General features: G+C 37.1%; 1 protein-coding gene across 6 annotated transcripts in view; it reads left to right on the top strand.

The window, feature by feature from the left end:
• Positions 1-17566, top strand: part of EPHA5 (EPH receptor A5) — a 309529-nt gene that overhangs the window by 240044 nt on the left and 51919 nt on the right. For 4 of the 6 annotated variants that reach the window (XM_015565823.1, XM_015565821.1, XM_015565807.1 and 1 more), the window contains one exon: positions 11549-11614. The exons of the other annotated variants lie outside the window; for them this stretch is intronic. In XM_015565823.1, coding sequence (XP_015421309.1) covers positions 11549-11614 — 66 coding nt within the window. The remainder of the gene's footprint in view (positions 1-11548; positions 11615-17566) is intronic. 6 annotated transcript variants of the gene reach the window in all.

The raw sequence follows: 17566 nt of genomic DNA, 5'->3' as shown, positions 1-17566 counted from the left end.
ATAATTTCTCATTCTTAAAGCGTAGCACAGATTCTCAGTACATGTTAGCTAATAATGAGAATGATTTTGTCTACAACTGCAGCACAAAGTTTTTAAAAGGTTGTTAATATTTGATGAAATTTACTTTGATTTTCCAAATATATATGAGTAAGCAAACTGAATCTAACATGTTCAATAATATTTTCTAGTCATAGCATGCCTTAACCTATGGTATTCATGGGAGAAGAGCCTGTTTTATAGTGACCTCAGGCTCATTAAATTGATTAAGAGAAGTACAGTGAATTATCATTAAAGCATAGTTTGGGAAATAAACCAGTTCAAGTGCAGTCTAAAGAAAACTCACCTCAAGTTCTCTTTCTGCTTTCATTCAGTGTGCTATTTCTAAGTCTTCTAATTGTCTTGAGAGAAAGGAAAAAGAGAGCTTCTGATTCTAACATTTAAATGATTTAGGTTTTTGTTTTTGTGATGTTTTACTTAAAGGAATATTTGCAGATTGAACACTTGGATTTGTTAGTGTTTTGTTTGTTTTTAATTTTAGAACTTGAAATATACATATGATTTACTTAAGATTTATCTCACTTTTCTTACTTGATCTTTACTTTATACCTGCATATGAATAATAGCAGAATTTAGATCATTGAGTACTTTTATGGTATTCATCTTTTAATACTTTCAAACAATATTTGGTATAGTATTTTGTCACAGTAAAGGCTAGACTTACATAAAGGCATTTTAAAATGTGTATGTAATTTATTGTGAATTAATTTATTTATTAAAGTTGTTTAATCTGCTAATAAACTAATAACAAAGGAAGAAAGAAATGCCCAGACCATAGTTCTTAAATTTTCAGCAGGGGGAGGGAGAGATGAGGCTGAAGGATTGGGTGGGAATAGAAGGAGCTGGAAGATGTGGAAGAAGAAATTGTGCTTCCAGTACAGTATGAGGCAGTAACTGCTGCCCACATCACACCTCCATAATCTGCTATCAGTGCCGTGTTAGGACAGCTGTTCCCTCTCACTGAGTCCCAGAATTGTTATCACTATGATGTACGTTATAATAGGACATTTCAGTCTTGAAACAGAAAACAAGGAAAAAACAAATGTGTTAGAAAAGCACACTCCCCTGTGTGTTTTTACTCTACGTTTCTGATACGTGGTATGTATGTGTATGTGTCTGTCTGTTTCCACACCAAGCAATTCTCTGCAACCTCAAGTGGGTGTCCCCCAATTCAATTCAGTTCTGACATTAACTGGAGTTTGCACTATAGGTTTAAGGACTCATCTCAGAAGACTGCTCCCTACTTTAGATACCAATCACAAGTAGTAGGTCCTTTGGTTACCTACAGCTTCTGTTCCACATGGCTATTGTTAGCCTAAATATAGAAAGCTAAAGTGAGAGGCAACAAGCTTTTATTTGAGATTCAAGAAAATAGCTATTCTTGAAAAATCATTCAGCCAGAGATCCAAATAGTGTTCCCTTTAGGAGGTGAAGGCAGGGGGTATTTATGAGAAAGAGAAGGGGAATAATTACATGACTAGAAGGAAGGGATTTCTATAGATACAGATAAGCTAGCATACTGATGTTAATTCTAAAAAAAAGTCTTTAAATTTCAGTCCCCTAGTCATTATATCAACTTTATTATTATCTTTGCAAACAGTTGTTCAGCATACAGTGATTCTTCAAAAGCAGCCCAAAGGTTATTTTGCCCAATTTTAACATTCCAAAGGTTGAGGCATAAGATGTACAAGACAGTTCTGGGATGACAGCTCTGCCTCCATTTTAAAGTTTCTCCATTTATATTATTTGTCACATTACAAATGGGAGTTTCCCTTTACTCCTCTCTTTGAATTCAGTCATTTGTTAGTACAGTTCATAGAACTCTGGGAACCACACTCTTAGGTTTACCATTATTTTATATACAGTAGCAAATGATATGATAAAGGATACAGATGAATAACCAGTCGAGCGGATGCACAGGGCAGAGTCTGTAAGGCTCCCCAGTGTGGGAGCTTTCTATCCCTTGATTTGGGATGTGACACCCTCCCATTGCATGAATGACTATCCCAACCCAGAAACTTTCCAAATCCCTTTTGAGATGTTTATGGTGGTTTCATCATGTAAGCATTATTGATCATTACCTCCTTATCCAGCCTCTCTCCCTTCTTTAGAGAATGATGGGAGAGGCTGAAAATTCCAAGCTTCTAATCACACCAGCCTCCAACTGGGAGCCCACCAAGAGTCATCTCATTAGAGCAAAAGACAGTATTACCACCAGGAAATTCCAAGATATTTAGGAGCTTTGTGTCAGGAAATAAGGTCAAAGAGTAAATGATGGAACAAAAGATTCTCCTGGCATCTTATTTGCAACTAGCGTCCCGGTGCATGAAATTTGTGCACTGGGGGGGGGGTGCCTCACCCAGCCTGCATCCTTTCCAATCTGGGACTCCTCAGGGGATGTCCGACTGTTGCATCCTCTCACATTCCAGGACTGCTGGCTCCTAACTGCTTACCTGCCTGCCAGCCTGATCACCTTCTAACCGCTCCCCTGCTGGGCTTATTAACACCTAACTGCTCCCCTGCTGGCTTGATATCACCCCCGACTGACCTCCCATGCTGGCCTGATGGCCCCTAACTGCCCTCCCTTGCAGGCCTGGTCATCCCCAACCACCCTCCCCTGCTGACCTGATCTCACGCCCAATGGCCCTCACCTGCCTTCTTGATCTCACCCCCAACTGCTCTCTCCTGCTGGCCTGATCTCACCCCCAAACACCCTTCCCTGCAGGTGTGATCTTGCCCCCATCTGCCCTCTTCTGTTGGCCAATTTGGTTCTGATTGGTCAGTTTCTATGCCAATCAGTGTCAAAAGCTTCACCTCCTAGGCAGCCACTGGCTCCTCACAGTTCACCTAGATTTGGTTCTGATTGGTCAATTTCTATGCCACTCAGCGTCTCTGGGCCTATCAATAGGATCTGATCAGAAAAATTGGTCAATTTCTCTGCCACTCATAGAGGCCTGGAGAGAAATGGAGGCATGGCTGCTGGAGAGAAAGAGAGCAAGTGCTGATCAATAGCTGCCACAGAAGCTATGGATCAGGCCCTACTTCTCTCTTTAGGCCTCTCTCTGGGCCTGATTCGCAGCCCCCTGAGCAGTTAGTGCTGGTCACCACACCTGCAGCCGAAGTAGTCAGTGCTTGGTCGCCATGGCAACCCAGCGCTGACTGCAGGATTGATTTCTAGTTGGTCGAGCCTCTGGTCGTGATGGAACCAGAGTTTTCATATATTAGGATGGTTTTGAAACCGAAATATGGGTAGTGAGTCCAAGTCCATTGTCTTGCAAAATCAGAGCATGACATTGTGGACAAAAAGAGTGGAACCAAAGTTTATGGAGAACATCCATGCGAATTAAAGTCTATTAGGCTATCTGTAGAGCCCCACATGACCATAAGCCATGTGAGTGCAGGGATGTGCTCCCCCACCACAGGAAAGTCGGGAACCCATTGTGTGACAGGAGAAGGGAGAAGGGGAGAGGAAGCAAGTGCCTTTTAATTTAGAGGGTGGATACAGTCTATTAGCTCTTATTGTTTTTTTAAAGAATACCGCCTTAGTAACATCCTTAGGATTGGATACATGCCTCACTGCCTTGTGATTAGTTATCTGCCTGTCTTAGCAATATCCATACATTTTAAAGTTCATGCCTCTTGCTTGTATCCTTACTTCCCCACCTTGTTGGGGTGCCTTAGTAACTCCATCTAGCTGGATTCCCCAGTTTTATCCCCTTCCCCCCACCATGGTCCTGATTCCTGACTGCCTGGTGTCTCCTCAGTTTTAGGAGCTTTGTATCAGGAATTGGGGGAAGATACCAAGATTTTATATATATAGTTATATATATTTATATTTATATAATTATATATATAGTTACATATATTTAGATTTATATAATTATATATTTATATGTGTTTTACATATAAATATATAAAACACATATATATACATATATACACATATATAAAACATATATATACATATATATATACATATATATATAAATGTATATATTTTTTTTTCCATATTACTTCACATTAAGATGTGAGAGTGTTTGGAACTTGATTGGTTAAGACTCAGAGGTCCTTTGATGTTTCAAAATCCATTGACCTGGGTTTATTGCTCAGATAGTATAATTTTGATAAAGGGCCTTAGGCAACCGCAGGTAGACACCTATAATCATCAGGGAGGGGTAAGAAGCTCTAGAGTGAGAGGAAGCAGAGAGCTAAAAAAGGTTTTAAAAATTACTACATGTAACTATATCCTATGCCAATTTCCCTAGACTACAGCTGGGGAATAATGATTGGATTGTACATACATGTGCTGTAGATGTGGCATTCCCCACAGAGTTATTCAAAAGCATACTTAAAAAATGAAATAGAAAGGCCTTTCTAACCATTTTGCATTACCTTCTCTCCTGTGGGGGGTATAATTTTATGCCTTTGTGGCACAAGCATGGGAAATAAAGAGTAGAGTTTGGAAACCACATATGTGATCATTATGCTTTTTATACCTTTTCAAGTTTTTTCAAAAAAATTCTGCAAAGTTTAGCCTGCTTTCATCAGGAAATCAGTACAAAATCTTAAAAGAGTGACAGAGAATTAAGACATAGATGCACAAAGATTGCATTATGAAACATTTTAAGAAATGTATAAAGCAATCAACATCATCAGTGTTAATTACCAGTGAATAATTTCCTCTGCTTTCTTTTTATTATAAATACCAGGGGCTCAGTGCATGAATTCGTGCACCTTGAAAGGAACTGTGGGCCTCGAGGCTGTGGTGGGCACAGCGGTTGTTCTCACCCCATCCTCCATACCCCCACCCAGACCCTCCCACTAGAGCCCCCAGTTCCCTTTCTGCTGGAAGCCCTGTTCCCACCACCACCACTCCCATGTGCTGATGGTGCAGGCCTTGCTTGCACATGCTGATGGAGCCGAGCGATCAGGACCAGCGCTGGGTGCTGGCAGCGGGTGTGAGCAGGACCATTGTGGTGCAAGAAGTGACTAACGGCCCAAATTGCCCCTCAGGAGCAGGGGGAGGTGGAGAAGCCCTGAGGGGCTATCGGGGCCAGCAGCCACAGCTCGCATCCACTGATAGCGCTGAGTAATTGGGGCAGGCGCCGGGTGGTGGCAGTGGGTGTGAGCGGGGCTGGGCACAGCAGGCAGCAGATGCGAGTGCCTGGTGTGACCACAGTGCATGGGGACAAAGAATTTTCGTTAACCAACAGAGGCTTGCCCCGATGATAGTGACCAGTGCCCCATGTTGGTCTGGCACCCCCATTCACCTGCTCCACCATCCTGCCACAATGCCTGCCATGTTAAGCACTCTGCTGCCTGCTGCCAATGCCTGCCATGTTCCACATGCGCCTCCTGGTTGTGATCAGCACACATCCTAGTGACTGGTTGTTAGGTTGTTCTGCCATTTGATCTATTTGCATATTAAGGCTTTATACATATAGACTAGAGGCCCGGTGCACAAAAATTTGTGCACTGGTGGCAGGGGAGGGGGGTGTCCCTCAGTCCTACTTGTGCCTTCTCACAGTCTGGTACCCTTAGGGAGATAACGCCCTGCTGGCTTAGGCTGCTCCCGGGTGGCAGAGGGCAGGCCCAATCCGTAGGTGCAGCCCCTGGTTGGGCTCAGAGCAGGGCTGATTGGGGAGTTGGGGCACCACCCCCTGTAATGCACAGAGCAGGGCAGATCGGGAGGTTGCGATGCCACCCCCAGTCACGCTCAGGGTAGGGCCAATTGAGGGGTTGGGGCGCCGCCTCCTGTCACACTCAAAGCAGGGTCAATGGGGAGGTTGCTGCGTCACTCCCTGTCACGTACAGAGCAGGACCGATCTGTACGTTGGGGTGCTGCCCCCTGTCACACACAGAGTAGGGCCAATCAGGGGGTTGGGGAGCTCCCCCCTGTCACGCACAGAGTAGGGCCAATAGGGGAGTTGAGGCACCGCCCCCTGTCACCCACAGAGCTGGGCCGATCAGAGGGTTGGGGCACTCGCCCCTGTCATACTCAGGGCAGGGCGGATGGGGAGGTTGCAACCATCAGCCTGGCTTGTGGCTGAGCAGAGCTCCTGCTGTGAGAGTGCACTGACCACCAGAGGGCAGCTCTTGCATTGAGCGTCTGCCCCTGGTGATCAATGTGTGTCATAGTGACCAGTCATTCCCAGTCATTCTGCTCTTAGGATCAATTTGCATATTACCCTTTTATTATATAGGAAAGAGGCCTGGTGCATGGGTGAGGGCCGGTTGGTTTGCCCTAAGTGGTGTCCCAGATCAGGGTGGGGGTCCCGCTTGTGTGCCTGGCCAGCCTGGATAAGGGGATGATGACTGTTTGCATCTGGTCACACCCCCTTCAGGTTGGGGGTCCCCTCTGGGGTGCCTGGCCAGTCTGGGTGTGGAGCTGAGGGCTGTTTTCAGGCTGGCGGGGGACTGAAGCTCCCAACCTCTCCTTTTTTTTTCATTTTTTAATTCTGAGATTTATTTACCTTCTATGGCTGTCACTGGAGCTGAGAGCCAGCTTTAGCTCTGAGGCTCGGCTCCAGCTGTGAGACCTCGGCTGTTGAAAGCAGGGATCGGGTTTGTTTGGCTTCTATAATTGAAACACTGTTGCAACTCCAGCTCAGCCGGCTGGCTGAAAGCATGGGGTTTGTTTAGCTTCTATAATTGCAACATAGTTGCTTAGAGTGCAGCTCAGAGGCTGGCAGCGGCAGGTGGGGAACCTTGGCTTCCTCCATCACTGGAGCAAGCAAGCCTTCTGTTCGCTTTCAGCTGCCTGGCTGCCGGCCGCCATCTTGGTTGGCAGTTAATTTGCATATTGCCCTGATTAGCCAATGGGAAGCGTGTCAGAGTTATGGTTAATTGCCATGTTTGTGTATTATTAGATAGGATGTTACATGTTTAAAATTTTATCATTGTGATATCATAATTGGAATTGTTTAAATTATTTGTTTTATTTTTTGAAGAGTATAAAATTAAGTGAGAGAAAACTAAAATTGACCCATAGTGTGAATTGATGTAACACTCCAACATAAGCACTCTTAGAAGTTTGATATACTTTTATGCCAATATTTTATTTTCCTACACATTTGTTCCCTAATTAAGAAAAATATTACCCTATATTGATTTATATTGAATTATTGCCTCCACAAATATATTTTGTTTACTGTGAAATATTTATGAGTTATTTACTTCATGTAAGATATATGGCCAGCCTCAGGCATATTATCTGTATCACACTCCTTGCCCAAGACCAGGTTAGAAAAATATCAGTTAGGAGGAAAAAAAAGTAAAGTGCTGACTATAAGCCCAAGACAATGCAGAGAGCTTTACAAGCATTATTAAACTATTTCTTCAAAGCAACCCTATATGGGATAGTCACAATTATTCTTTCATTTACATCAGTGACTAGTTTACCGAAACTATACATTTATGAATGGATACATCCAGGACTGCTCCTAGTCTGGGTACAAATCCCATGATCTTAACTGGTTTGCTACACAACGGAGTCAAAAGGAGAGGACATTTTTATTACTCTTTGACTAGTTTTGGAGGATCATTTTTAAAAGGATTGGTGTCACTTTTCAGTGTGGCTGGCCACCTGTGAGGGCACAAGCGCCACTCTTGTGTTCAGAATTAAGTACCATCATTTTCTGTTGTTTATTTAAAATGGGTGAACGATGCTGCCTTTTCAATTTATTCCTTTTTTAAGAGCAGTAAACTGAAAATATTTTCTATCTAATGAAAGTATTTCATTTTTGAAATTACATTTCCTGCCTTTCATTTATCCATTAAGATCTTAGTGTTTTCTTCTCCACTTGTATGATCTCTTATTTAAGAATTTAAATCACCCTTTATCCACAGCCCATTGTCTTGTTTTTCTGATCTAGTATCTTTGAGAATTTCTTTCCTAGAGTTATAATCGCCTGGCTTCGGTAGGAGGAAGGTTATCTTACTTACACTGACACACTTCGTACATATATTGATCAGCTCTGTGTAAGGCCTGGCTCAAGTAATTTCATTTGAATCTTCTTTGGGCTTAGAAAGCTTCTGTTATCATATCTTAATCTTCCAAAGGACAAATCAAAATAGCCTTAAAATAAAGACCAATGATTTTTGTTTATAAGCCTAGAAGGCCTAAACTATTTTAAACTGGGATAGTAATGATCTTGTTACAGCTCCATGCAGTTACTCACAGGCCTCCAGGTGCTGGGAACTGATGGAGATGCAGATGTGCCCTGTGCTGAACCACAGCTCACATACATTAGATTAACCCCTATTTTTAGCACGTTTTAGTTTCTATTTCTAAATTACCTCTGAGGCTTCTGAGCATTTTCAACCTGTACTTCTGCAAGTATTTATTGATTAAAGAAAGAACATGAACTTTATACCATCTGGTGTGGAGGTAACTAGGTTATTTTAAAAGTTATTTAAAGGTCCAAATCACTTAGAAGATCTATCTCATTTCAGATATTTATAGAAAAGGTACTTTACTTTTAATTTTCTTCATAACAAATTTATGCACAGTATGCTCTGATTACTAAATTTTTAGAAAATGTATTTTGTGAAAATTATGATTTAAAAATTTGCATTGCCCATTTTGTATTTATATGAATTTGTTTGAATGTAATTAGTTATTCAGTTATATTATCAATGGAAATATTAGCATGGTAATATTTTATGGATCATGAAAAATCTAAATTCCTCTGATGTAATGATAATTTATTCTATCACTTTAATTATGATATTACTAAGAGTAATAGCTACAACTTTTCTCCCAAAATATTTGATCAGCCAGATACTCACCAAGGTGATTATATATAGTCTCTCACTTTATTTTCATAAAACCTATGAAGTAGGATTCTTATCTGTCAATTGAAACACAAAGAGGTTAACTAAGTAACCCAAGGAAATTTATTTATGTCATCTTAAAACAAGTCAAAGAAACTATCAGTACAAAATCTGAAACAAGGTCTCAGAAAAGGTAGACATACAAATATCAAATGTTACATGATTTCAGATTTTTTATTAAACTTTGCTAAAACTATGAATCAGAATTCTAGAGATAGGTAAAATGATTTAATTTTTCAGGACTAAAATGTGTGGATTTGGTGTCATCGTGAATTGTATGTGTGTATATGTGTATGTACTAATTTTTAAGACAAGTTCCCTATTACAATTTTTAAAATTAAGAGGAATGAGTAAAATATTATTATTTATAGAATCATTAGTGTGCTTGTTTGAGTCTTAGAACACTACCAAGTATGAAGCGAATGCTATTAGGCAACGGCCACAATATGCAGTTACTATTGCCTTCCTAAGCACATTGCTACCTGAGCTTACTAACTTGTACACATGCATCTGGAAGGGGTTTGTACCTTATTAGGAGATGGCATCATCTTTTTATCACTAAAAATCGATCAGGTGCATTCATCAAAAATCCATTAATTAACTTATTATTTTTGAGTTGGAACTAGGATGTTTGAAATTAACACATATATACACATTTTTTATATTAATAAACTGAGATAATTGTGACGTTAACACCAGTTACAGTAAAACACTGACTGCATACACGTTGTCATTTATTATGTTTAAACTATGAAGAAGAAAAAATAATCAAAGAATCATCATCATTTCAAGAAACTGCCAGTCTAAGAAAAGAGGAAGGTGGACTTTCTTGAATAGTCAGGTAGTAAAAGTTTTAGGCTTTGCAGGCCCTACATTCATTCTCTTTCACTACTCAACTCGGCCATGCAACTCTAAGGAAGCCACAAACAAGAAATGAATGTGTCTGGTTCCAATAACACTGCACTTGCAAAAATAAGTGGGATGTTCGATTTGGTCCATGGACCATAGTTTGCCAGCTCATAATTTGAGTTTTTATACAAGCAGAAACAGTGGGAAAGTTAACGTATATATCAATAATTATATGACATTAATAAATGTCTTATAATTGCACTAATAAATAAATATAATTATAAATAAATATATTAAGATGTGAAAAGAAATACTTCTCAGTGTTTTAACATTTTGATGTACTGTAACTTTGACTTTCAATATCTCTATAATGAGAATAATTATTTGGCATATTCTTTTAATACAAATTATCAAACTGGAAATAAATGTCATATAGCCATTTCTGTTTAGTAGGATTCCATTTTAGTGATAACCAAATTGTCACATAGTAGCACAAAAATTAAAACATCATGAGTGCTTCAGCTAGGCCTATGGACTAGGGTGTCATGGTTCAATTGCCAGTCGGGGCACATGCATGGATTGTGGGCTCCATCCCCAGTGCGGGGCATGCAGGAGGCAGCTAATCAATGACTCACTCTCATCATTGATGATTGTATCTCTCTTCCCTCTCTGAAATAATTCCACTGGCATAAGAAATATATATATATATTTTAAAAAATTAAAAAACAAAACATCACTAATACTTCAAAGAAAATATATGGAACATTGCCTACTTCTTTGAAAAAAATATATTGGAATTTTATTTGGAATTACTTTTTTACCTTCCCTAGCATTATATTTTATTTATTTCTCCTTATTTGATATAAAATAGAGTAGATACATGTCAAGGAATTAAAGTTCAAAATAGCCAGATTTTGGACAAAAGCCTAAACTTGCTGGTCCATTACTAAGCTTTTCCCACAGTTCTCTCAAAATAACTAGGAATGCTATTCATAAAATATACGTAAAGGTGAATGCGTTGAAGCACTAAATAATTCTGTATTATATTCTGCCATCAGTTTATGTGGTTTCCCACAATAAAGTGCAATTTTATTAGACAGTTTACTCGTGCTTTTTTCTGGATCATTTTTTACTATGACTATGTGAAAATTTTTAAATTATCTTGAGTGTTTTGATATCCAGAAAGTGAATGTATTATATATAGCTTGCTTATTTTTAACATAGCAATAGTTCTGCTAATATATAGAGATGCATTTTTTAAATCTGAAAATGTAAATTTAAGTTGCAAGCCTTCCATAAGTGATTAAAGTCACGTATGCAAACATTTTCAATAGGCTTTGATAAATAATTCCACTGGAATAAGAAATCAGTGGGTCAAATGAGGAAGACATTGTTCTCCAGCTGAAATATGTAGGCTCTATGCAAAACATGTATTTGAGGGGCTATTTAAAATGTCTTCTGAATATAAAGTTTGCTGGAATTTCGGAGGAGACATATATTTAAATGGGTTTACATATTTTTGCACTTCTATATTAATTGCATAAGCAAATGTATTAGTTCATATGTCCTTACTGAATCAGCATTTTAAGTAAAATAAAAATAACTATTTAATACAGTTCTGTATGTCTTAATTCCATAAAATGCTTCTTAATTTGAAGGGCATTGTGGAAAAAATTAATTGTATGCATAGAGGGATTTATAATTTTGAAAAGCAAAGCAGACACCTGTCTAAATACGTAGTGTCTTTATGCTGTATTGAGGGAGTGGGATCTCTTCCTTATCTTGGGCTTTCTTGTTTGCTTTTCAGTTGCTGCGAATGTGGCTGTGGACGGGCTTCTTCCCTCTGCGCTGTTGCCCATCCAAGCCTAATATGGTTAGTGTTCCCTCCCTCTTTCACTCCTATGTGATGTCCCACCTACATGTATGATCGTCAGCATTCCTTTTTTTTCCCATTTGTCTACATTTTAACAGTTAGTATACCAGTTACACTTTAATAGAAGAATAGAATGAAATTGATTCCCAAGGGAGAATCTTAAGTGATTCCACAATAAATAATTTTAAATAAATTGTACCTATAGCCCTTCATCCCTATGTCAAGCATTTATACTTCTCTTCCAAGGCTTTTACTGTAGTCCTTATTTCACCCAAGAAGTTGTAAGGGTGTAACATCTGTTTTACATTTAACATGTCACTGCTTTTGTTATTCCATGAAGATTAAAATCATACCATACATGGAAGTAGCATGCGACTTCTGTCAAGGTGAAATCATCTTTGTCTCCCAGAACCGTGGAAAGACCATGCCATAACTGGGATCCTCTATTTTCATAATCGCCGCGGATTCATGTGGCATTGGAGAACAGATCACGTGGAATTTTAAATGGTTTACTTCATATGTTTAAGCTTGAATTATTTCAGATATTAGAAGTTATTTTCTTAATTTGATACTAATGAAGTAAAAAATATGCACATTTTAAGGATTACTGTCCAAATGGGATGTCCTGAATTTGCAAATCCTAAATATGTATCTGGGTTATAGCTGTAAACTGTAGGCTAGAAAGTAAGACCAGAGAACTCTATTCACAGATATAGAAGGACTCCTACCCAATCGTGAACAACCTTGTAAAAAGTGAACTACCCCAGCCCGACCGGCATCTCTCAGTGATTGAGCACAGAACTATAAGGCAGGAGGTCATAGTTCATTTCCAGGTCAGGGCACATGCCCTGGTTGCAGGCTGATCCCCAGTATGGGGCGTGCAGAAGGCAGCCAATGAAAGATCCTCTCTCATCATTGATGTTTCTATCTCTCTATCTTCCTCTCCATTCTTCTCTGAAATCAATAAAAATATATTTTAAACAAGTGAAATACTCCAGATATTTTCATTGTAGATTAGAGTTCAAATCTCTATGCTAATGTATTGTTATTTGTAGTCAAAAATCTGCCAAGAGCAGCTGTTCTGAAGTGCATTTTAGAGAATTATAGGGTTGCCTTGTGGCATTTTAAATTGTTACTTGTATTCTGTAGGTGTAAATTAATATTTATTGTTTGAAAAACCTGTAGTAGGAATGAGTGTGCACACATGCGTTGATGTGAGAAGTGGAGCAATGGATACCAATAATCTGAGAACAAGAGACAGTCAACAAACACGGATTGATAAAATGTAGAAATGTGTTTCTCAACATTTTGAATTTTTTCTATTTGAAAAAAAATGAAGTTGATATGAAACTTCAGATTTGTTTCAAATTATTTAATTTACTTAGGAAAATACTTATATGTTCTTGCGGTTTCAATGATAAATCATGAACCCCCGAAATCTGGCAATGGCTAAAGTATAACATAAATGGCTTTACACTGTGATTTTTTTCTCTATGAAAATCTTATTGAGTCTGGAGAATAGTGTTATAATAAATAAGTCATCACCAAAGCAGAGTAGACATAATTTATATCTTGGGGGGAAATTGACATCCAGACCTACCTTGAACAAAACCTTAAAGATATCTTAATGAGAGTATGAACATTTATGAAGCCATGATTTAGAAAGTATTGGCAAAAACTAACTCTAGCTGGATTTCAAATGCTTGATTTTTTAAAAAAAATAGTATCGTTTTCTACTGTGTTATTGATCTCAGGGAGTTTATAAAGAGGAAAGGGAGGAAGGCAGAACTCTGCCTTCACAAAGAACACACCGGGAACCTAAGACCAAATCATTTTCCTAATATCTTTTCTCAAATAATGTTAGTAATTGTAGAGGCAGTGAGCCCGTGTGTGTGTGTGTGTGTGTGTGTGTGTTAATTCGCACTGGAGAATATGCTTTTACTGATTTGTATTGATAAAGAGAGAGAGAGAGAGAGAGAGAGAGAGAGAGAGAGAGATTGCATCAAAAAATGTGGGAGGGGAAGAAATGTTTTATCCATAAATGTACTTAGGTACCCAGTAAAATGCTAGCAGTTTTGTTTTGTTTTTTTTGGAAAAATATATGGAAGTCAGAATTTTTAATGCATTCTAATAAAGCAAAATAAACTAAAGCAAAAGAAAAGTTTAACTGAGATTATATAAATTAAACAGTAAGAAAGTTATCCAAAATTATTACCAGGGAAAAATGGAAGCAAAAAATGCTTTTATTGCTGTGCTTTATAACTTAAAGTCACTATGAGGTTTTAGTTAAAGATACTTTGCTTAATCTGAAGGCTTTAATCTGATGCCTTTTGGTAGGAAACAACCTTAGAAAGTGGAAATTAGAGCTGAGAAGAATAATTTTTATTGTAGAGTCAGCAAAATACTGAGGAGTCGACCTTACATCTTGTCACCTAATTTTGTATGTGAAATCATAGCAGCATTTGTCAATTAACACATAATAATCCCCAAGGATCATTCTATCTTTGTCATTTGTGAGTAGATATATTTAAATTTATAAAGCAGAGATTGTTAGATATTTTGAATTTTTGGAATCTTTTGTCTTTTCTTTTTTGAAAGACTATTCATTGAATATTTGTTTGGTTAGTTTGACCTTAATATAATGCAATGCATATACTACATGAAAATTGCCTATGGTAAATATACTGGCTTTTAGAAGTACCGTGATATGCCTTGTGGAAATTTCAGGGTCTGAAAAGCATAATTTTACAACCATTGATATGGATCTTTGGTTGTTCAATGCAGCTTTGCTTCGTTATTTTTCAAATATATGATGTGCCATTTATAAGATGAAACTGGTGATTATATGATGCCACCTTTGATCTCAAATTACTTTTCATTATTCTGATTTCCCACTTTGTTGTGCAATCTGTACAAATACATATAATGGTGATATTTCAAATATTTTCCTGCTTTGACTGAAATCTACCCAGTGATGAAAATATTTCTATAAGATTTCTGAATGAAACACATATGCCAACATTTTGGCACCTATCTTTAAAACTGCCTACAGTTTAGCAGAGGTATTTTTTATTAGTCATCTTTGACTTTATGCCATCACAACAAGCTTGATACTAAACATTGTTTCAATATTTAAAAAATCTATATTTATAAACATTCAGTGTTGAATTCATTGTTTTGTTTTGTGTGGGGTTTTTTTTAGTCCTCACCTAAGGATATTTTTCCATTGATTTTTAGAGAGAGTGGAAGAGACAGGGAAAGACAGAGAGAAATATCTATGTGAGAGAAACACATCAATTGGTTGCCTCCTGCACGAGCCCCTACCAGGGCCCAGGTAGAAGCCTGCAACTGAGGTACATGCCCTTGACCAGAATCAAACCTGGGACCCTTTGGTCCACAGGTCAACACTCTATTCACTGAGCCAAACCAACTAGGACTTGAATTCATTGTTTTTAATGTAAATAAGATTTTAATGTGTGTAATTTCAAATATAACATTATAAATAACATAATTTATCTTTTGATATTCATTTGTGTTTATAATTATAGAATGAAATATATATTTATAGTATGATTATTATAAGTCCTTTTGAAATATGCCATGGTCCCAAAGTAGTTTTATCTTTGATTAATTTATTTTATTTTATTTTTATTTTTTCCATCACCATTTATCCCCTCTCTGCCCTCTTCCACCCCACAATCACCACAATGTTGTCCATGTCCATGAGTTCTCTCTCTTTTTTTTTTTTCTTTTTTGCTCAATATGCTCACCATCCCACCTGAGCCACCTGCCTGTTTTCCATCGATGAGTCAGTCTCTGTTTTGCTTGGAAGTTCAATTTGTTCATTAAATTCACAGTGAAATCATATGATACTTGACTTTCTCTGACTGGCTTATTTCACTCAGCATAATGTCCAGGTTTACTCATGCTGTTGCAAAGAGTAAATGTTTTTCCTTCTTACAGCAGAGTAGTTTTCCATTGTGTCAGACTAGTTTCTTCATTTATAAGTTTTCATGTTTTCCAGTGTTTTTGTATCACTTACTACTTCTGAGAAACTTAAGTGGTGAAGGAAGTAGAGTTTGCTATTCTAAAAGTAAAAATATTACATTCTTAAGTTGTTTATTTATCTTGTTTGTGATTTTAGATAATCACTTAATTTTTTTTAGAATTTTAAAAATATCTTTAATCAGAGACACAGAGATAAACTGTATCTTCTCTTATAATTCAGAGATTACAAACAGAAACAAATTTTACTGACAAAAAAGTATCCTGAATACATTGAAACATTAACCATACTTCTTCCTCTATATTAACTGAACTTATCTTGAAATTTGAAGTAAGCCAATTCTTTTATTTCCACATACACTTAGCACAGATTATTTCCTTTATTTTCATAAAATTTCTGCTGAAGAGTGATGTGGAAGGAATATTTTATTTTATAAAATTAAGAAAAAGGCATACAGAATGAAGTCATCCCTTTGTAATAATTCTAGACCCTATTTAAAGCGCTCCTAGCAGGCAGATGTGAGGTTAACGTATTATATATAGAATATATTAAATTTCAATTGAAGGCTTGCTGTGCAAATTGCTCCAAAATTCTTTTTCTAGGGAATCTCAGACAATAAGAGATATTAAGTGGACCTACTGTATTTAAGATATTCAATAGTCACATTATGCAATAATTTAAAAATTAATAGAAATTGTCTACTATGTATTAGGATAAAATTACTGAAAACGGGGATTCAGTCCACAGATATCATACTTTATCAATGTGGCTTTATATTAAATTTCTAAGTCAACTAAGTTCTAACTCTATATTTAAAAGTCTATGATCCATCTTTGAATTTATTGAAGTATTTAAAATTGTTCAAGTTTTCCTATTAATTCTAATTCTAAAAGGATTTGAATAGTTCACTAATGAACAATTGAAAAATTCATATGTACTGCACTATTTTAGGAGTTATTTCTAATGTGTTTTTTTTCTTTGTCTTTTAGGATATAGAAATAAAAATGACATTTAAGAAATAAGATAAGAAATGAGTTAGCTTCTCACATTGTCATTCATCATTGAGTAGTTAGTGTCCTTGATAGAATCTATGATGGGAACCTAGTAATCTGTGTCCTCATTTATGTGGTATAATTACTACTGCAATCCCACAATCAAGAAATTTATGTTTTAACATGAGTACATTTTCTTTGATACATACATTAGAGAATTTTTAGTAAACAATAATAGATCAGTTGCACTTTTTGTAACTTACATCTATAAAAAACTCAGAATCCCAGCACTTGTGTATACAAATGAGAACTATATGAACGAGGAGGGTCTTAAGATCCTGCTAGTAAGGCAGCCTAAATATCAGATGTCCAATTTTACTGCATTTTCACTGACATTCTTATTAAAGAATGTGGTCCTGTAAAACAAAACAACCTATTTCCAGTATTTATTAGGTATATTAATAAGCTAATGTTTATATGCTTCTTTATTTTATGAGGCTGAGTTAGCTGAGTTTTAATTAAAACTACCTTGGTTCACTTGGAGAGAATCTTGAAGCGAAAAAAGTTAAACTATTTCCCAAAAAGTTGTAACTTCTTGTTTTCAAGATTCCAGCAATAAATTCTTACATACAACACTGTGCAGTGGTTGAAGTCATTATGTCAGAACAAGGGAGGATACGTATATAGAGAAATGTGTTTTTTAAAAGAGGATAAGATTACAAGCAGCTTTTATTTTCCATAAACAAAATATATGTGATCTAATGTTTACTGCAATGTGTTGCCTTTTGAATATTTTTTGTATTAAAGTATAAAGAGAGTATTCCTTAATAAATCTGGAAAATAGAGGAGCAATACATAGCTGAGTTTCCATTTCTGATCTAGTAAATGCTTATGTTCACTCTTTTAAAAAAATCAAAATGCAAAACCCCTCCTCCCACTGTTCCACAGCTCCCC

The sequence above is a fragment of the Myotis davidii genome, unplaced genomic scaffold (genome assembly GCF_000327345.1).
Source record: "Myotis davidii unplaced genomic scaffold, ASM32734v1 scaffold31, whole genome shotgun sequence".
NCBI classification, from domain to species: domain Eukaryota; kingdom Metazoa; phylum Chordata; class Mammalia; order Chiroptera; family Vespertilionidae; genus Myotis; species Myotis davidii.
This window is presented reverse-complemented; position numbering and strand designations above follow the sequence as displayed.